This window comes from Entelurus aequoreus, linkage group LG25 (assembly GCF_033978785.1).
Source record: "Entelurus aequoreus isolate RoL-2023_Sb linkage group LG25, RoL_Eaeq_v1.1, whole genome shotgun sequence".
Lineage (NCBI taxonomy): Eukaryota > Metazoa > Chordata > Actinopteri > Syngnathiformes > Syngnathidae > Entelurus > Entelurus aequoreus.
In genome coordinates, this window is record NC_084755.1 from 33736799 (window position 1) to 33759233 (window position 22435).

At 38.6% G+C, this 22435-nt stretch overlaps 1 protein-coding gene across 1 annotated transcript in view; it reads left to right on the plus strand.

The window, feature by feature from the left end:
- The first annotated feature begins 1831 nt into the window (after positions 1–1831).
- pex12 (peroxisomal biogenesis factor 12) overlaps positions 1832–22435 on the plus strand; it is a 21403-nt gene continuing 799 nt past the window's right edge. Inside the window, 5 exon segments of the mRNA XM_062037377.1 lie at positions 1832–2071; positions 2175–2262; positions 7751–7886; positions 20593–20689; positions 20692–21127. Coding sequence (XP_061893361.1) covers positions 7764–7886; positions 20593–20689; positions 20692–21127 — 656 coding nt within the window. The 5' untranslated portion in view covers positions 1832–2071; positions 2175–2262; positions 7751–7763.

Sequence of the window (22435 nt, forward strand, 5' to 3'; positions counted from 1 at the left end):
CCCGTATGTAGCTCAGTTGCCTGGATGTCGGCCCTCACCCATAGGAGGAAATGAGTGCAGAGGTTATAAGCCATGCTATAATGAACACACACACACACACACACACACACATACTCTTGTATTTGTTACCTTCTTGAGACCTCTGAAAAATGCCTCCCTCTTTAGGACCACCCTTTCTAGATATATAAAGATGTGTATTTACAACATTAATAATATATACATACTATGCAGATATAAAAATGTCCCTTTAGGGGCTCCGTAAAAAAGTCACAATTTCACAAGAAAAACATAGAATTTTGGCAGTATTATAATAAAAGTTGTCATTTTACTCAACGCGAGTCAAAATTTTACATGGAAAACAGAACATTTGTGCAATATTATGATAAAAGTTGGAATGTTTTACTCAATAACAGTCGCAATTTTACAAGAAAAACTTAAAATGTTGGCAATTTTATGAAAAGACTCGTAATTTTACTCGACAATTTCATAAGAAAACTTTGACATTTTGGCAATGTTATAATAATAATCGGAACTTTACTTGGCAAAACAAAAGTCAAAATTTTACTCAAAAAATGTCACTGTTTTACAAGAAAAATGGGTGATTTTGTGATAAAAGTCCAAATTTGATGTGACAAATGTCGCCATTTTGCATTGAAAAGTAATAATTTTACGTTAAAAAGTCATAATTTTACGAGAAAATATTGCAATATTACAGAAGCAGAAAGAATATGAGAAATTGTTCCCGATTTTAGAAGAAAAAAGGCGACACATTGTGAGAAAAAAACTGCTTTTAGTTCATTTTTTTGTTGTTTAATTTTTTGTTTGTAATTGTTTTTAATCTTCATTATTTACTTCAAGTTATTACAGTATGTCTCTAAATACATTCTATTCTTTTATTTACTTTTTTAATTAATTTTGGCCCAAGGGAGCGCATTTCAATTTCTTACACACACTTGTTATTTCATATGTTGACCAGAGGGGGAGCAATTTTAAAACCGACACAGAGTCCATTTGAAAAATCCCTCCTTTTTGGGACCACCCTCATTTTGATAGATTTCACCACCAGGGGTGCAAATTAGACATTCTCTATTAGATGCAATATTTTTCCGTATTGGGACCATGATTTATGTCATCACTTGTTCACACCTCCTCATATGGAAGGTACTTTTCCTGGTTGATGTCTCAAGAAGGGTACAAATACAAGAACACACACACACATTCACATTCTTGTATTTGTTACCTTCTTGCGACCTCCGAAAAATGCCTACCTTTTTAGGACCACCCTTTCTAGATATATACATATTTGTATTTACAACATTAATAATATATACATACTATGCTTTCAATTGTTCACAAATAAGAAAAAATAAAAACAATGACTTATTTGCTTTATTTTGTCCCGTATTTACAAAGGTAAAAAAAATAATTGAACATTTTCAAATAAAAGGTATCAGCATTAGTATCGTTATCTGCGATATTGGTCCTGTACTTACTCGGTATTAGATCGATACCAACATTTTAAGTTATCTAGTAATTATTGTATGGATTTGATTGTCCAAAAAAATCAGACTTACAATGCCATAATCTATATAATAAAAATATAATCATATATATATATATATATAGTTTAATTTGTGCATGCTTTTATGTGTGTTCAATAACAGAAGCAAAATAAAAAATAAATGCATATATGGGTTCTGTTTTATTTCTCCCGAAGACGTAACTTGTTGGATAATCACTAAAAGTATATTCACCTAACGTTTCAACATTACCGTTTTATTTAATTAATATTTGGTAAAACGTTCCAAATTCCTGCTGTTGATGTAGTTGAGCGTCGATGTCATCGAACCGACTACGGGGATCTGGAAGGGACAGTTGTGTAACGCGAGGACGTAAAAACTCTAACCTTAAGGCTTAGAAATAAACAATGTCATGTCGTCTCCTGGGCTGCGTGAATTATGGATATTTTTTTTAATTTCTAAGGATGCAGTTCTTTTTCATGTTAACTGTTTCGACAATTTTAGACTGCCTTTTAAATAAAGTTGGGAAGAAAATGGCGCTCAATGCGGAAGTGAGTTCAGGTGATTTAGCAGCGTGTGAAACGAGGGTTTAATGAACTATACAAACATGAAGATAATGTAACATAACTATGTTTTTTCTATTTTTTTTTAAAGTGCCATGATATGAAATGTTGGTGAAAAAGTGTCATGTTGACTAAGCTGGAAGGGGACGCCGCAACTTCATCATTTAGCTGAGATTCAGGTACTCACTCTTCCTTCATTTTAAACACGATACATACAACCTAGTTTGACCTCATTGCATTTATTTAATTTAATTTGTGTTTTTTTATATATGTGTAAAATTGCTGTCTTTTGGAACTTTGACCCCGTTGTGTATAGCAGTGTTTTTCAACCTTTTTTGAGCCAAGGCACATTTTTTGCGTTGAAAAAATGCGGAGACACACCACCAGCAGACATCATTAAAAAACGAACTCAGTTGACAGTAAAAAGTCGTTGTCGCAATTGTTGGATATGACTTTAAACCATAACCAAGCATGTATCAATATAGGTCTTGTCTCAAAGTAGGTGTACTGTCACCACCTGTCACATCACCCCCTGACTTATTTGGACTTTTTTGCTGTTTTCCTGCGTGTAGTGTTTTAGTTCTTGTCTTGCGCTCCTATTTTAATGGATTTTTCTCTCTTTTTTTGGTATTTTCCTGTAGCACAAGGGTGTCAAACTCTGGCTCGCGGGCCAAATGTGGCCCACCGTGTAATTTCATTTGGTCCTTGAGGCAATATCAAATTAACACTAGAGCTGGCCCGCATTCATCACTAATACTCATACTTGCCAACCCTCCCGATTTTCCCGGGAGACTCCCGAATTTCAGTGCCCTTCCCGAAAATCTCCCGGGGCAACCATTCTCCCGATTTCCACCCGGACAACAATATTGGGATGTGCCTTAAAGGCCTACTGAAATTTTTTTTTTATTATTTGAACGGGAATAGCAGATCCATTCTATGTGTCATACTGGATCATTTCGCGATATTGCCATATTTTTGCTGAAAGGATTTAGTAGAGAAAATCGACAATAAACTTCGCAACTTTTGCTCGCTGGTTAAAAAAAGCCTTGCCCCTACCGGAAGTATAGCGTGACGTCACAAGACTAAGGATTCCTCACAATTCCCCGTTGTTTACAATGGAGCGAGAGACATTCGGAGCGAGAAAGCGACGATTACCCCATTAATTTGAGCGAGGATGAAAGATTCGTGGATGAAGAACTTTAGAGTGAAGGACTACAGTGTAGTGCAGCGTGTATCTTTTTTCGCTCTGACCGTACCTTAGATACAAGCTGGCTCATTGGATTCAACACTCTCTCCTTTTTTTTATTGTGGATCACAGATTTGTATTTTAAACCACCTCGGATACTATATCCTCTTGAAAATGAACATGTAAATACACGGTTAATAACTTTCAGCTTGGCGAAGCTAAAAAAAATAGAAGCTATGTTAGCTACAGAGCTAACGTGATAGCAGGCTCAAAATGCAGATAGAAACAAAATTAAAAAAAAACCCTGACTGGAAGGCTAGACAGAAGATCAACAATACTATTAAACCATGAACATGTAAATACACGGTTATTCATTTTCAGCTTGGCGAAGCTAAAAAAAAATAGAAGCTAAGTTAGCTACAGAGCTAACGTGATAGCATCAGTCTCAAATGCAGATAAAAACAAAATTTAAAAAAACCCTGACTGGAAGGCTAGACAGAAGATCAACAATACTATTAAACCATGAACATGTAAATACACGGTTATTAATTTTCAGCTTGGCGAAGCTAAAAAAATAGAAGCTAAGTTAGCTACGGGGCGGCGGCGGGCGTTGTAGCTTTCGACGACACCCCGGCCGCCATCAGAGTCGGCAAGAAACATATATTTCCACAAAGTTACGTGCGTGACTTGCACATATCGACACGCACGTACGGGCAAGCGATCAAATGTTTGGAAGCCAAAGCTGTACTCACCGTAGTGCGTCTGCTCTCCAGCTCAAAACACAACACAACCTCCTGGTGTTGGTGTTGCTGCAGCCAGCCGCTAATACACCGATCTCACCTACAACTTTCTTATTTGCAGTCTCCATTGTCCATTAAACAAATTACAAAATATTCACCAACACAGATGTCCAGAATACTGTGGAATTTTGTCGAAGAAAACAGCTATTTGCGTAGGGTCCAAACACTACCCTTGACCTCGTGACGTCACGCGCATACGTCATCATACCGCGACGTTTTGAACCGGAAGTTTCCCGGGAATTTTAAAATTGCACTTTATAAGTTAACCCGGCCGTATTGGCATGTGTTGCAATGTTAAGATTTTATCATTGATATATAAACTATCAGACTGCGTGGTCTGTAGTAGTGACTTTCTGTAGGCCTTTAAAGGCACTGCCTTCAACGTCCTCTACAAACTGTCGTCACGTCCGCTGTTCCTCCATACAAACAGCGTGCCTGCACAGTCGCATATTATGCGCGGCTTTGACACACACACAAGTGAATGCAAGGCATACATGGTCAACAGCCATACAGGTCACACTGAGGGTAGCCATATAAACAACTTTAACACTGTTACAAATATGCGCCACACTGTGAACCCACACCAAACAAGAATGACAAACACATTTCGGAAGAACATCCGCACCGTCACACAACATAAACACAACAGAACAAATACCCAGCACCCCTTGCAGCACTAACTTTTCCGGGACGCTACAATATACACCCCCCGCTACCACCAAACCCTGCCCCCGCCCACCAAGTTAATGTTGATATTTACCTCAGAAGGCTGCAAATAGAAAAGAGGCATTCAATATTTTTATTGAAATTGTATTTAATATACCATTGATATTTTTTCGTTTGTTTTTTGAAAGTAGATTTTGCACTATTAAGTTACATAAGCGTTGCTTGTTCCATATTCAGTGTTAAAGCAACCCCGTGTAGCAAACTGAGCAATAATTAACGTTTTATTCATGCACTTTCTCTTGCTACTTCAAGGCTTGAATGTTTGATTCATTCATTGTTAATTTATTTTCAAATTTATTATTAGCCGGTGGAAAAAGTTTATTTTGATATTTACCTCAGAAGGCTGCAAATAGAAAAGAGGCATTCAATTTTTATTTACATTTTATTTGATATGCCATTGATATTTTTTTATTATTATTATTTGAAACTCGATTTTGCATGTCACTATAAAGTTATATAAGCCTTGCTTGTTCAATATTCAATGCAAAACTTGTTTGGGTCCCTATTAAAAGGTTAATTTGTTCAACCTTGGCCCGCGGCTTTGTTCAGTTTAAAATGTTGGCCCACTCTGTATTTGAGTTTGACACCCCTGCTGTAGCAGTTTCATAGCGATATTTCCCGCATCTACTTTGTTTTAGGCATCAAGAATATTTCAGTTGTTATTATACTTCTTTGTGGGGACATTGTTGATTGTCATGTCATGTTCGGATGTACATTGTGGACGCCGTCTTTGCTCCACAGTAAGTCTTTGCTGTCGTCCAGCATTCTGTTTTTGTTTACTTAATAGCCAGTTCAGTTTTAGTTTCGTTCTGCATAGCCTTCCCTAAGCTTCAATGCCTTTTCTTAGGGGCACTCACCTTTTGTTTATTTTTGATTTAAGCATTAGACACCTTTTTACCTGTACGCTGCCTCCCGCTGTTTCCGACATCTACAAAGCAATTAGCTACCTGCTGCCACCTACTGATATGGAAGAGTATTACACGGCTCTAGACAGCACAGACACTCAACAACAACACATCATTATTTGCAGACTATAATTACTGGTTTGCAAAAAATATTTTTAACCCAAATAGGTGAAATTAGATCATCTCCCACGGCACACCAGACTGTAGTGTGCCGCGGCACAGTGGTTGAAAAACACTGGTGTATAGAGTTACAATATTATTGTAGTGCAGGTGTGCTCAAAGTGCTGCTCTGGGGTCAATTCCATTCTGCAGCTCGCTTTAATTTTTTTTGGCATATTGTAAAAATAAAACGATTATTAATGAGATAATTATTTGATGTGATACTCATTTGCTTTGTCACTTGTAACACAAGGCATGTTACACAACACATATGTATCTTATAATCTACTTAAGGATCTTTAATGTACAAAATATATCAAAATGGCGCCATGCAATTTTTCTTTGTGAAAAAAAGTTTGGATATTCGTTTAAAAACCACGTTGGCAAAGCAGCATTTTTGTATTGAATGACTACCCTGGCACAGTCCTGTTTTACCTAGTTTTGTTATTTTCCTCTTAAAAAATATTGATGGTATTGTGGTGGTTGGGCACACATGCCTATAAATATTTGGATTTTAAGTCAAAACCTTTTTTTTCCTCTTCCTTGTTAATGCATGAGGTTTATATTCAGCATGGTATCATAGACTTTATGATGTCGGTCTGTCTGTGTTGGCCCTGCGATGAGGTGGCGACTTGTCCAGGGTGAACTCTGCCTTCCGCCCGAATGCAGCTGAGATAGGCTCCAGCACCCCCCCGCCACCCCGAACGGGACAAGCGGTAGAAAATGGATGGATGAATGATAGACTGTAGCAGGGGTGCTCATTACGTCGACCGCGATCTACCGGTCGATCGCGGTGGGTGTGTCAGTCGATCCCCAGCCAGGCATTAAAAAAATAGTCCTAAAAATGAGCGATCATAAATCTTCACTATGACGTCACTTTTGTCACTTGATTGACATTCACGGCACCTCGAGGGTCTTCTGAGATGACGCTGGCTGCTGCCCGCTCATTATTAAGAAAAAATTACCGACAGGAAGGCGAGAAACTCTTTTTATTTCAACAGACTCTGGCGCCGTACCTGTCGTCAAAACTCCAAAGACCGACTGCACAGTTGCACAATAAAAGCGCTGCTTCATCCTGCCTGCGCTAACAACATAAGAGTCTCAGAAAGCTGGCGTGCACAAGCTAGCAAGCTATGGAGTTCGACGCCAATGTATTTCTTGTAAAGTTTATACAAAGGACTACGGAAGCTGGACAAATAAGATGCCAAAAACCAACCACTTTCATGTGGTATTGGACAGAAAGGAGGACTTTTTTTCTCCTCCTTTTGAAAATGAGGACGTTATCAGCACCATTATCTGATTCCAATCAAAGAAAGTCATCAGAATCAGGTAATACACCAACTTATATTCTTGTCTTCATGAAAGAAAGGAATCTATATGTGTTAAACATGCTTGCATTAACTTTAAACACCTTTAACTTGTTAACAATATTAACTATATGTGTTAAACATGCTTGCATTATCTTTAAACACCTTTAACTTGTTAACAATATTAACTATATGTGTTAAACATGCTTGCATTATCTTTAAACACCTTTAAAATGTTAACAATATTAACTATATGTGTTAAACATGCTTGCATTATCATTAAACACCTTTAACTTGTTAACAAAAACATATATTTAATAAATAAGTAAATATAAGTTATATATATGAATGAGGTAGATCCCCGCGTCTTGATCAATTGAAAAGTAGCTCGCCTGCAGAAAAAGTGTGAGCACCCCTGGTATAATATAACAGCGATCCTGTTCTGTCTCCCTGTAATGTTTGAGCCTGTTCGATCTCCCTGTAATGTTTGTCTGATCTTGAATGGGATTGTGCTGAACATTTTTTATTTCCCCTCGGGGATTAATAAAGTATTTCTGATTCTGATTGTGATTTGTGTGCGGTAGGTCAGCAGCAGTCATGGCTGAGGCCGGAGCTCACCTCACCTCCGGCAGTGTGAGGGAGCAGCCGTCCATCTTTGAGGTCTTGGCTCAAGAGTCTCTGATGGAGACAGTGAAACCAGCACTGAGACATGCTGTCAAGGTGAGCCCCCTCTGTGCTACTAATTAGGTTTGTGGCAGTGTTTGAATTTAGACGAATCCCCTTTCGATTCTGGTTCCCAACGTTTCTCAATTACGATTCTTTTAAGAGGCGGTGTCATAAATATTTAGTATTTTTCGGACCATAAGGTGCACTGGATTACAAGGCGCTTTTAAAGGGGTCATATTATGATATAACACTTCCTTGTAGTCTACGTAACATGTAATGCTGGTTTGTTGGTCAAAATGTTGCTTAGATGATGTTTTACAGACCATCTTCCAGCCGCTTTCTGACAGTCTCTTCAGGATGCCAGGTCTAATTCACGTGCCTCCACGTCTTATCCCCGTCATCTTTGTTGTAGTTTTTAGCGCTTCCATAGTGAGTCTACTGACCGATTTAAGTTGGAACTATACACTACTTTGTATTAGAAAAGGCAACAAGGGAGGGTGAATGCTCCACAACAAGTCTAAGTTTTGTAGCTTACCAAAGTCGAACTAGAACATTTTGACAGATTTTTGAGCGCCACGTGCAATGTTCTATAGTCTCAATGAAACATCAAAGTTTTGGTCTTTCTTGCTAACCGGTACTTGCTAGCGTAATTTTTTTGAACAGGCGTCAACCTGCAGTCCACACAAATCTCTTATGTATGACTGCCATCTACTTGTCACACATATCATTACACCGTGTGCAAAATAAAGTTGGTAAGTTATAAGGTGCACCGTCAAGTGCTCTTTATAGTCCGAAAAATATGGTACTCTGAATTTCTCACAGGTTTCAACCAGTACATAAATATCAATCATTTTACTTAAATAAGAATCTTATAAAGTTGATTTACACACGAGTACACTCCAACAAAAGTTTCACTTTATTTTTTAAAAACGTCATAAAAATCATTTACACATATTTTGTTGTTTGTCTTAGAGATAGGGATGTTCCGATCCGGTTTCTGTTCTGCCGATTCTGATACCAATCATTCATGAGTGAAATAGGCCGACACGATCACATGTAATAACTGTACATTTATATTTCAAGTAGGGCTGGGCGATATGGCCTTTTTTTAATATCTCGATATTTGTAGGCTAAGGCTGCAGCTAACGATTATTTTTCTATCGATTAATCTATAGATTATTTTTTCGATTAATCGTTTAATCTATAGATTATTTTTTTCGATTCATCTATAGATTATTTTTCCTTTTACCGATTATTTTTTATTTTATTTTATTTAAAATGAAGATGAAAAAATAAAAGTAGGCCAGTTTTTTCAAAAGGCATGGCTTTTATTTACAAAAAAAAAAGTATGGCCACTCAGTCAACATTGACAACAACATGACAAAATATTCTGTAACAATGTAAACATTTAAAACTTTTAACATACAACAAATTTAAAAGTAGCTTATTTGCTTTTTAATGTGCAAATATAAAAGTAAACATCCAGTGCAAATCTTAATATTCTGCAATAGTATAAGCATTTCAAAAGTAAAAGTATTGCTTATTTTGCTTTAAAATGTGCAAAAATAAAGATAAACATCCAATACAAAAAAGTGCAAAACGAAATATTGTGTAACAGTGTAAACATTTCAACAAAAGGGAAAGTATTGCTTATTTGCTAAAATGTGCAAAAATAAAGATAAACATCCAATACAAAAAAGTGCAAAACAAAATATTATGTAACAACAGTGTAAAGATTTCAACAAAAGTGAAAGTATTGCTTATTTGCTAAAATGTGCAAAAATAAAGATAAACATCCAATACAAAAAAGTGCCAATCTAAATATTCTGGAGCACTGTAAACATTAAGTATTGCTTTTAAAATGTGCAAAATAAACATCCAGTCCAACACAGTACACAATAACCAATTCTACTCATTCCAGTGAGTGACTAACAGTTGTAATGAAGAAAGGTTAGCATGTCTACATGCTCTGCTTCTTTTCTTGTTTACAATATTCCCAGCAGCTGAAAATAGGCGCTCAGAAGGGGTCGATGTGGCTGGAACTGAGAGGTAATTAGCCTTCCCCTCAAACCAGGACTGCGAGCGAGCTGAGCTGCAGTTTAAGTTTCTAGTAGGTCAACGGGCTCATAGTGATGTTACTAGTAGTTGACTGGGAGGTGTTTATTATCATTTGGGGAGAGTCCGCTGCCTGATGCTCACCTGCTAAACACCTATCTGCTCCACGCTGAAGCGCTGACTACATGCGCTATGAATACGCACTGCTGATTGGCTGATAATGCTTCGTGTGTACCAATCAGATGGTTGTGTGGGTGGGACAATGCTGCGTGTGTACCAATCAGATGGTTGTATGGGTGGGACAATGCTGCGTGCTGAGACAGAGGCAGAGGAGCAAAGCAACTTGTTAAGATTTAGCAGCTAAAGTTAGCTTTAGCTTAGAAACTCGTTCGGTACACCCCCGTACCAAACCGAAAGCCCCGTACCGAAACGGTTCAATACAAAACACATACCGTTACACCCCTAGCAGATACAAATGACACATTCATGTTTTTGTGTAATGATGACAACGTATACTCGCGCGGACGATTGACTAGTTGATGGTTTTCTTTTCAAATGTTCGTTCATAGCCGTTGTGCTGCTATGATAGGCCATTTCCGCTCGACACAGTGTGCATACAACAACATTATTAGGCTGTGTATTGAAATACTCCCACACTTTTGACGACTTTTGGCGTGCGTTTTTCCCCTCGCTCGCACAGTCTGCTTTGCGCTCCGCCATGACGGTAGTGTGACGTAAATATGCGACGCGTCGACGCACAAAAACGGCGTCGACGTATTTACGTAACCGATGACGTCGACTACGTCGACGCGTCGTTTCAGCCTTATTGTAGGCCAAGTCACTATACACGATATATATCTCCATATCTTGCCTTAGCCTTGAAGGAACACTTGATGCAAATAATCACAGCAGTATGATGATTCTATGTGTCTACATTAAAACATTCTTCTTCATACTGCATTAATATATGCTACCGTTCAAAAGTTTGGGGTCACATTGAAATGTCCTCATTTTTTAAGGAAAAGCACTGTACTTTTCAATGAAGATAACTTTAAACTAGTCTTAACTTTAAAGAAATACACTCTATACATTGCTAATGTGGTAAATGACTATTCTAGCTGCAAATGTCTGGTTTTTGGTGCAATATCTACATAAGTGTATAGAGGCCCATTTCCAGCAACTATCACTCCAGTGTTCTAATGGTACAATGTGTTTGCTCATTGGCTCAGAAGGCTAATTGATGATTAGAAAACCCTTGTGTAATCATGTTCACACATCTGAAAACAGTTTAGCTCGTTACAGAAGCTACAAAACTGACCTTCCTTTGAGCAGATTGAGTTTCTGGAGCATCACATTTGTGGGGTCAATTAAACGCTCAAAATGGCCAGAAAAAGAGAACTTTCATCTGAAACTCGACAGTCTATTCTTGTTCTTAGAAATGAAGGCTATTCCACAAAATTGTTTGGGTGACCCCAAACTTTTGAACGGTAGTGTATGCTACTTTTTAACTTTCATGCAGAGAGGGAAATCACAACTAAGTCAATTGACCAAAAGTGTATTTATTAAACAGTTATTAAGCAGTGGCACAAACATTCATGTCATTTCAAAACAGAAAGTGCAAGATTGTCAGAGACATTTTAAAACAAGCTATTAGTGCACTTTTGTGCATGATGTCACTAAGATGACGTATCAAAACAACACTACATTAAAGTGCACTTTTTGTACAGAACGCCACTACAATAGTTAAAAACAAATAAAGTGCACTTTTGTGCATGATGTCACACAAGATATTTCAATAACTGTCAAATAAAAATGAGCTGCATAATAGGAAATCAAATAGTGTATGTCCTTCGCTATGTGGTAGGTTCCTGCGGACGTTATCTCCTTATGTTGGTGACTATTTTTTTCATACGGTGTTGATGTGGAAATGGTTGCCTTGGCATTTTGTGGGTGTGGCACCGAACGGAGATGTTGACATGCGGAGTAAGCACTCTTCATTCTCTAGCAGGTGACTTTTCAAATGATGCTACATATTAGCAGTAATGCTACTTTTTGTAGCAACGCTTTTGCCCCACACTTGACAAATTACGGTTGTCTGTTCGACATCTTCCCGCTTGATGCCAAACCACCGCCAGACGATGGACCCCCTGCTGTGTTTCTTGGGAATTTTTTCATTTGTTACCAGATTCGCACCTTCTTTTTCTCGTATTACCACTCGCACCGCAGCTAACGTTACCCATGCCGCTACCTCTCTGCTCCGCGAGGGCGTATACTTATGTGACGTATGTAAGAAGGTGCGCTTGGAGAGACAACAAAGAGTGAGAAGAGCCTGTAGTGTAATGCCCGCAGCTGAAAGCAACTGCGTGAGAACGTATACTCAAATATCACAATATAGTTATTTTCTATATCGCACAGAGACAAACCTGCGATATATCGAGTATATCGATATATCTCCCAGCCCTAATTTCAAGTGTAACACTATCAACACAATATTTAAACTATCATATTTTTCGGACTATAAGTCACAGTTTTTTCCATAGTTTGGCCGGGGGTGTGTAGTGGATTGTCCGAAGCTTAAGCAGGCAACAAAAGTAGTTTAGTACAACAAATTTATTTACCCATTATCAGAAGTGCAGGTTGAATTAAGTTGGTCGTGCAGACAAACCACAAGTTACTCCGGAGCCAACAAGACACACACAAGCCAAAATCACCCCCGAGTTCTGGTCTTCTCCCATTTTTTATATGTCTGTTGTGCGTCATCGTTCCTTATCAAATGCGTCAATGTCTTGTTTTGCTTTTCCTATCTGTTCCATAACAACTCGAATTCTGTAGACAGTCAACACATTCTATAGACAGGTTGGCACGACTTAATATTCACTTTTGTCCCACAACTGGTCCATTCAATGGCACAAAAATACAAGAGTATTGAAAATGAGCGGACATTCTTAAAAGACAAGAAATATAGGTCAAAAGGTCAGAAATTCTACTACATACCCGCCTTCCAGGGTCTTAAGACCCTGGACCAAAACAATTTCTGATATATACCACTAACTTAAATCTCTACCGCAGATAGAGGCAAAAACCTCAATGTTTTTATACGAGGCAAAAATTCCGTCTATGACCCTCCTTCAGAGCGATCGCTGTTACCAGCCTGCAGTAAAACCATCTCACAGAACACAATTAGTGGCCTACCCTTTGATTTAGTAAGGGGATAACAAATACTTTGATCATGGACATCATTGAACATACCGTAATTTCCGGACTATAAGCCGCTACTTTTTCCCCTCGTTCTGGTCCCTGCGGCTTATACAAGGGTGCGGCTTATATACGGCCTGTTCTTCTCTGACACCGACGAAGAGGATTTCGGTGGTTTTAGTACGCAGGAGGAAGACGATGAAACAATGATTAAAGACTGACTTTTCATATACCGGTAGGCTGGTTATTTTGATAACGTACAGGCGAGCACTTTGTATTACTTTGCACCGTTGTATTATTTGTACTCTGCACGAATGCTGTTCGCCATGTCAAAGATGTGAAAGTTTGATTGAATGATTGAAAGATTTATTGTTAATAAATGGGACGCTTTGCGTTCCCAAACAGTCATCTCTGTCCCGACAATCCCCTCCATGGTAGCAGGAACCCCTATATACTACGGTAATTACACATCAAAACCCCGCGGCTTATAGTCGGGTGCGGCTTATATATGGAGCAATCTGTATTTTCCCCTAAATTTAGCTGGTGCGGCTTATAGTCAGGTGCGGCTTATAGTCCAGAAATTACGGTAAATAGATGAATGTATATAGACTTATGACTGTAAGACATTTGCAAAAATATTTTTCCCGGCATTTGCAATGAATGTAGTTACCAATATTGTTAATTATCAATTGATTTTGAACACACAACTGAATTTCGTATGAGTCCATGTTCGATTAGTGCTCGTGTAGATGGCTCGGTGGTGCCTCAGGCTGGTGGCCTGCCGACACCTCGTTGGGCTTTTGGCTGCCTTGGTGAAGAAAGAGATCCACTCAAACAGTCTGTCTCTCTTTGGGGTGTGGTTCAGTCCATTGGGCAGACTGTTCAGTGGCATGTGCGTGCTGGCCGAAATTGGGGAAAACTCAGGTAGAGTTGGAGCTGTGGGGGCTTTGGGGAAGGCTGGGGCAGAGTATGGGGCGTGGGGCTTTGGTCCAGGCCCTCGCTGCTTCGGCACTCCCGACACTTCTTTCCACAGCTGCTGGAGTCCCGGTGGACACATTGGCTGGCAACCTTAGTTGTTCTCGTCATCGCTGGCAAGGTGTTGTCTTTCCTCTCGGTTCCTTCCAGTCAGGTATCGGGTGTTGGTCCTGGATCGGCTTTGACCGTGCCCCTCTTAGCGAGTGCAAGGGAATCTGGAGTGGCTGCTTTCATCCTCAAATCTGCACAGAGGAACTGGCACACAAATTCTACATTTTGCAAACTTACCATTTTGGTCTCATGGTCTTTCCACCTTCCTAGGAAGCTGCTGGTCCTGAGAAGTGCTGATCTTGTGACTGAAGAAGATTAACCTGTTTTCTTAAAATAGGTGCCGTTGTTTGACCTAATCTTTTTGGGGAAACCATGTCGGGATATTAGATCATTCACAAAATATTTAATTACTGAATTGGCACCCTCCTTTGAGGTTGGGGTTGCTTTCGCCAACCACTGCAATTGTCAATCTAAATCATTACGTTCCTTTATCCTTGTACCGGATTGATCATATCGATTAAATAAAACCTCAACACGCTCAAACTTGACCCAATCCAAACTCACCTCCCCCCTCTGTCCCTCTCACAGGGACAGTGTTAGTCGTAGTAATAGTAATAGTAGTAGTAGTATTAGTAGTTTCAGAAACATCCAAGAAAAAGAAAAGGCAGCTGATAGTCAAGTGCAGCAAGAACAGAGGCGGAGGACAGGTCATGTTTGAGGTCACTGTTCGCTTTTGCAATAGTACTTTGATATTTTACAACACCTAGTGAATTATTGTGGCCTCAATAATTCACTAAATAGTTGTATTTAATTTAGTCTATCTATGATGGGACAATGCACAGAAACATTAAGTTCAGAAACAGATATGTTCTGTACTAGATTATATCTAAATAGCTACTTTCCATCTGTAGTCCCTGGCTACCTAAATTAAGGGGATCCACAAATCAAGCAATAAAATTATGACACTAATTAATCATAATAAATATATACATTCATAATAATCAATAATTAATAAAAAATAATCATACTGTAGCATGTAATCAGATTAAGAGGAATCCTAAAATGCCCCTTCATGGACACATTCTTAACATACAATACAACGACACCTTATTGACATCATCACACAAAGACAATACATGCTCTTGTTCACATCTGTCATCATTCATAACAACAACCAAGATTTTAACAGCCATACCTCAAAATTTACAACAAAAATGCTCTCATGGATAAATATAATACTCATTAAATTGATGTGTCAACATAATGCCCCTCTTAGTGACCGTGTGAGCAGCCTTGATTGCTCCAAAGCCACTTTTTTTTTTTTTTTTTTTCAAATTTTCTATTCCTTTTGTTATAACGGGGAGAAGGCTAATTGGTCTGTACATGTTCTGGTCTTCTTTATTTCCTGCTTTATGGATTTAATCATAGTAGCAGTTTCTCGACGTGGTAGGGAAAGTGTTTTCCGTTATTGATTTATTTATCAATCGTTGTTATACGAGCAATAATACAATCCTTATATGTTTTTAGGAAGATAGTGTCCAACCCGTGTATATATATCTCTAGATCGTGAGTCTGATAATGCAGTGAAGATTTTGTTTAACTTTGTTTCATTTGTTACTTCTAAAATGAGTCCATCCTGAATAAATGACAATTATTTGCACTGATTTTGAGGGATTTTTATTCAGGGTTTGTACAGACTGATGAAATGTTCATTAAAATTATTACTTATGTCCAGACTGTCTGCGATAGTAGCGCCATTGATATTTAATGTTATAGTGTTGTTTCTTGTTTGCTCTCTTCCCGTAAGTTTGTATCTGGTTTTCCATAACTCTCTATTGTTCCCTTTTGCAGCTTTGATTAATTCTAAATGAAAGTCAGCCTTAGACTTCCGCATAAACATTGTAACTTTGTTCTTCCAAACTTTTAAAACATACGATCTGTATTTAGACCTGTTATAATTGCTCTTTTGAGAGCTGAGTCCCGATGTCTTTATTAGAATCCAAATTGTTTTATTAATCCAATGGTATTTTTATTTTAGCACTCTTCTTTTTGATTTTGTATTCGTGTATTTACAGATGTTCTCTTTGCTTTTTGTCATCCAATTGTAATTCTAGTAGGGCTGCTTATCATTTGTATCATATAGAAGCCGTTTATAATATCCTTAAGTTTCTTTCTACGTGTTTTATTTAACCAGTCCAGATTAACGTCCCCCATGACGTTACTTCTTTCATACTATGCTGTTTGAGGATGTCTGAAAATGAATCAAGAAAAATGTCTTTAGCTGTGGTCGGTCGGTATACTACAATTACCTTGAAATACATTTCTGAGGAAAATGTGATTTTAATTTCAACATTCTCAAATTGATCTACTTTTAATGTTTTCCCTTTCATAAATCATAATTCCTCCCCCCTTTGTCACTCGATCTGTCTTTTCTGTAATCTTGTCCCCCGGGACATTAATTAGAACGAAAGGTGTTGTGGGTTTTAACCATGTCTCTGATAGACAAGGTAATCCGGATTAGAGTCTGACAGTAACTGCTGTATTTGTTCAGTATGTTTCCTGTGGTAGAAAGTTTAATAATGCGGACACGTTTGTTACTGAATACTTTCTACAGACTTCTGTCTCTCTGCGACTTTGTGTATGTAATAAGCAACTATAATTTTTTGATATGCTTAAATTTTATTTTAGCTCAGCTGTTGTGTAGCTGCTAGCTCTTTGTAGCCTACAGCAGAAATGTCCAAATTGCAACCAATAGTTTTTTCTATCAAAGTTTTTAACAGACAACCGAAATAATTGAAAATGTGGTATTTGCGTATCGGTTCAATACGCAAATACAGAGAGCAAAGGAACAATGTGGGTCATTAGTTGTCCATCTTATACCATTCTAATTGTTGTAAGGATAGTTCACATGAGCGGCCATACCTTGAGTCCCACCATATATAAGAGTCAAAAGGCTCCTATTATGAGTCGTCCAATTGGTGATCATACACTTTGGCGGTTTGGGTGGCAGGACACACGGACGCACCTCAGTCAGCAAGTGCTAGGACAGTTGGAGCAGTCCCCGTCTTCCATTCGTTCCTGGGAGGCGTCCCTATTAGTTGTCCGCTGATGTCGTGCTGTCAGGCAACATCAGGAAGTTCCTTCTGTGCAGTATTGAATTGTCAGGGCACAGTTCGTAAGCAGGTCATTACAAGGTGTGTGCAGGTTGACCACAAAGGAATGCTTCAAAGATTGTGTTGAACATTGTCCGTTGACATTTATGTCCAGCAGGGGTCTGTTTGTATCCTGCTGTTCGTCCTGCTGTCACACCTGTATTTTTTGTGAGCATGTTCTGGCTACAACTTTGGAGCTTGTCTTGTTCAGATTGGCAGTCCCCCGGCTGCACATCCTTTCCACCCTCGCTTGACCTAGCACAACCGTGGCTACCACCCAAGTCCGTCTGAATGGTTTTACGTTTTGTTGAGGTTTTTTCCTCCAGAATTTGGAACTCAAAACATGTACACCCATCGTTTTCATATCCTCTCGGTTAGTTCAATTTGCATATCACGTTTTAAAATTACAGTCTTAACTATCCCATTAATTGCCTATCAATAACCTTAATTCAAAGATTATACGTACTACTTCATGTGTATTTAAGTACCCTTTTAATTCACTTAAAGATTACAGGTGCGACTTATACTCAGGAGCGACTTATGTGTGAAATTATTAACACATTAGCGTAAAATATCAAGTAATATTATTTAGCTCATTCACGTAAGAGACTAGACGTATAAGATTTCATGGGATTTAGCGATTAGGAGTGACAGATTGTTTGGTAAACGTATAGCATGTTCTATATGTTATAGTTATTTGAATGACTCTTACCATAATATGTTACGTTAACATACCAGGCACGTTCTCAGTTGGTTATTTATGCCTCATATAACGTACACTTATTCAGCCTGTTGTTCACTATTCTTTATTTATTTTAAATTGCCTTTCAAATGTCTATTCTTGGTGTTGGCTTTTATCAAATACATTTCCCCCAAAAATGCGACTTATACTCAAGTGAGACTTATATATGTTTTTTCCCTTCTTTATTATGCATTTTCGGCCGGTGCGACTTATACTCGTAAAAATACGGTAGTTCATTTTATTTTATTACATACATTTGTTTGATCAAAACAAAGTCAATAGTACTCAATGACGAAAGAAAAGCAAAAACCACTATCCACTACTCATTGAAATCATTTAGTTTTTGCCCTTAAAGTCCTCCTGTGTGCAGTGTACTAATAATACAAATATATTAATACTTGTAACAAATATAGTTCATTTTCCGCACTTGCGCCGGGAGACTCTTTCCGTTTTTTTGTGTCCATTTCCACCGCCCGTGGACCGTCACCAACTTGCCGTTGCCGTTCCACATTCCTGCGCTAAATATTACCGGAGCTTCTATTTTTGCTGGATGCCGCATCAAATCCGTTCATCCATCCATCCATTTTCTACCGCTTGTCCCTCTCGTTGGACAGGAAGTCATCCACAAACACAAAATAAAGTATCCGGGTTTAATTTCAAAATAAAATACTCGTATTTTATACTTTGAAAGGTCTTAATGGGCGGCGACGGGCATGAAGTCAACTTATCAAAGGTTTTCAGACGTAATTTCATCTCGTTGCCACAAATGGATGAGGACATTATGAATAATAACTAAAGAATAATGTACAGTTATTTCAGTGGGCTTATGGGGGTCTGTGTCAAATATCAGCCGATACGGAGACCGGGAAAGCAGAAGACTTGTTGTGTGACACGCTGGCCAGGGATGATGTTACTGTTGTGTTGTTGCTTGTTATCAAGGCAGGACCGAGTTGATTTGCTTTTGCTTCTCTTGAAGGACATAACAAACGTTTTCTCATTCGCTTTATTTCTACCTCCCTAATCACGTGAATATGCGCGGATTCATGAGATCTCGTAAATTAGACTGACCATACGTCCTCTTTTCCCCGGACATGTCCTCTTTTGCGGGGCTGTCCAGGCGGAGTTTCTTAAATGCCTCAAATGTCCGGCATTTTGAGTCAGGGTTGCGTGTATTTTCAATGTACGTTCAGGGTTAAGAAGGGGTTGAAAACAAAACAAATTGTGAAGGTGTGCGCACGCAGCAGCATTGGTGAGGGAGGGGCAGAGACAGAGAGAGAGAGAGTTATGATAAACGCGCATGCGTCGCCAGGCTCTGCTTTTTATCCATAGATTTATCAGATTTAATGTTTTATTATCTATAGCAGGGGTGTCAAAAGTGTGCCCCGGAGGCCATTTGCGGCCCACAGCTAATGTTTTAAAGGCCCACGGCACATTCTAAAAATACTATTCAAATAAACAAAAACATAACAAAAGTGAAATAAAAAAGCTTAAAGGTTAAATGTAATTTAGAAAAAGTTGCAATGTTGACTAATAAAACAAAGCTGTTTTTTTTTCTTTCAAACTGTCATTGCTCAAAACATAATTTTGAATCAAAATCAATGTTACTATGAATTATTGACCTATCCAATCACATCAAATATTCCACTTTGAAAAATATTTTTGGTGGAAGATTTTGCATTTTTTGTGTGTTTTCCATTAAAAACATAGTTTTGTTTGACAAAAAAGGGCAGAAAACAAACAAACAAAAAAACTACGTAAAAAAAACCTAAAACATTTAGAAATGAGGGATAGATGTGAAGTTGATGTAGACTCCAGAGATTGAAGCGTTCAATATAAAATGTATGTATGCCCTGGCACACCATTATCATCATTTCATGACCCAAGCAAAACACTTTTTACACTTTTATACTGAAATAAATACACCTACAACTTATTCAACAAAAACACAGAAAAAACTACCAGCAGCGGTAAAGTTTAGATCCATGAAGGAAAGAAGAAAGTGAATGAATGTTTATAACTGAATATATTTACGTATGTATACACATTTGGTTTCTTTTGTATTTTTTTTTTTTTAATGAATTAAATAACGTTTATGACAACCTTTTTCCAAAACACAATATAGAATGTGAGATATAACAGGATAATGCATACATTTGTCATTTATTTTCAAAACGCTTACAAAAAAGTGGGACCCCAAAAATGTACTGTGGGACCCCATTTTTATGGACTTGATAAGAGAATCGATAAGGAATCAGTTCGATAAGAGGATTTGATAATAGGCTCGAACTCGATAATTTTTTATCAAATATCATCCCTAATGCACTTTGTGACTTCAATAATAAATATGGCAGTGCCATGTTGGCACTTTTTTCCATAACTTGAGTTGAAGTTGTTCTCTTATTTTGGAAAACCTTGTTACATTGTTTAATGCATCCAGCGGGGCATCACAACAAAAGTAGGCATAATAATGTGTTAATTCCACGACTGTATATATCGGTATCGGTTGATATCGGTATCTGTAATTAAGAGTTGGACAATATCGGATATCGGCAAAAAGACCATTATCGGACATCTCTATTTATGACCTCAGGTTCTGGCAGAGTCCAACCCTTCTTGCTTTGGTTTCCTGTGGCGGCGCTTTGATGAGTTCTACCTGCTGCTGGACGTCCTCCTGCAGAACCACTTCTGTTTCACTGCAGCGCCTCCTTCTCTGAGAACTTCTACGGACTGAAAAGGGTTACAGGAGGGCGGGGCCTCCCTGTTCGCCTGGGGCTCCCAAGAAAGACCCGCTGGAGGTCTCTTCTCCTCCTCTGCCTGGTGCCTTATCTGCGGGCCAAGCTGGAGGCCAGGTGTGCGCGCCAAAGGGAAGAGGAAGACTTCTCCATACGGCTGGCACAGAGCAGGAGCCAGAGGCTGTACCGGGCGGCGGTGGCAGCTTACCCGTATGTCAACTCCGCTTGGCAGTCCTGGGTCTTCTGTCAGCAGCTGCTCTTTGTCTTCGGAGCGGCGCGTACCCACAGTCCTCTGCTGTGGCTGGCGAACGTCCGACTGGCTCGGCTCACCGAGCGAGATGTCCGAGACATGGAGCTGAACGCCAGCAAAAGTGGCAGCCCCGCTGGAGCCAGGTACGACTCACTGGCCGTAACATTAGGCACACCTAAAGTTATAATTAAACTGTCAGGCAAACACTGGAGCACTATTATTATTATTATTACAAGTGATTGTCAAACTGTGTGGTACGCAGGCTCCATCTAGTGGTACGCCAAAAAATCGCTTGATTAGAGTAGTTTTATTTTCCTATATTCAAACACAGTGTTACTGTTAAAACTGTGTGTAATGTTACTGTTACCAAAAATATTAATTATACTTGTTAAATAAAACCTATGCCTTGTTTTTATTGAATACTTAGACCTACTGCAGTACTTTATTTTAATGTTGGTCATTATGGTGGTACTTTGAAGAACCACTGTTCTTATGCATTGTAATTAGGGGTGTAACGGTACACAAAAATTTCGGTTCGGTACGTACCTCGATTTAGAGGTCACGGTTCGGTTCATTTTCGGTACAGTAAGAAAACAACAAAATATACATTTTTTGGTTATTTACCAAATTTGTAAACAATGGCTTTATCCTTTTAACATTGGGAACACTATAATAATTCTGCCCACGTTAATCAACATTAAACTGCCTCAAGTTGTTGCTCAGATTAAATAAAATGACAAACTTTTCTTCTACATATAAAAAGTGCAACATTAAACAGTTTCAAGTCAACTCATCATGCTTAATTTATTACAGCATCTGGGAAGCCTGTAGTTGATTTTTATTATGTAAATGTTATATTTTTATCATCATGTGATACCAGGGACCCTGCCATTCAAAACTAGGCTGCTGCATTACTAATGATTAATGTAACTATAGCTGAAAAAATAGTACAATAGCAATAGGAGAGACTATTCATCCCTGAACACCATGGAGTTCATGTAGGCTTAATGATGCAGTTACATTATTATATCAACTATCAGAGACAGAAACTCTTCATTTAACTTTTTTAACCTTTTTTGCTGCTTCAACACAGCTCAATCAACACAGAAAAAGGTAAAGTGAAATAACAGACAGGCAGGGCTTTGCTGTCCGTAACACACACACGCCGCAAAATGAGCTAACGTTACGCTAAAAGCTAATTAGCCTTCACCTCAAGCCAGGACTGCGAGCGAGCTGAGCTGCGTTTATATTTCTAGAAGGTCAACGGGCTCATAGTGATGTTACTAGTGGTTGACTGGGAGGTGTTTATCATTTGGGGAGAGTCCGCTGCCTGATGCTTACCTGCTCATCACGAGCACTGACTAAATGCGCTCTGAATACGCACTGCTGATTGGCTGTTACCGCTCTGTGTGTAACCAATCAGATGGTTGTGTGGGTGGGACAATGCTGGG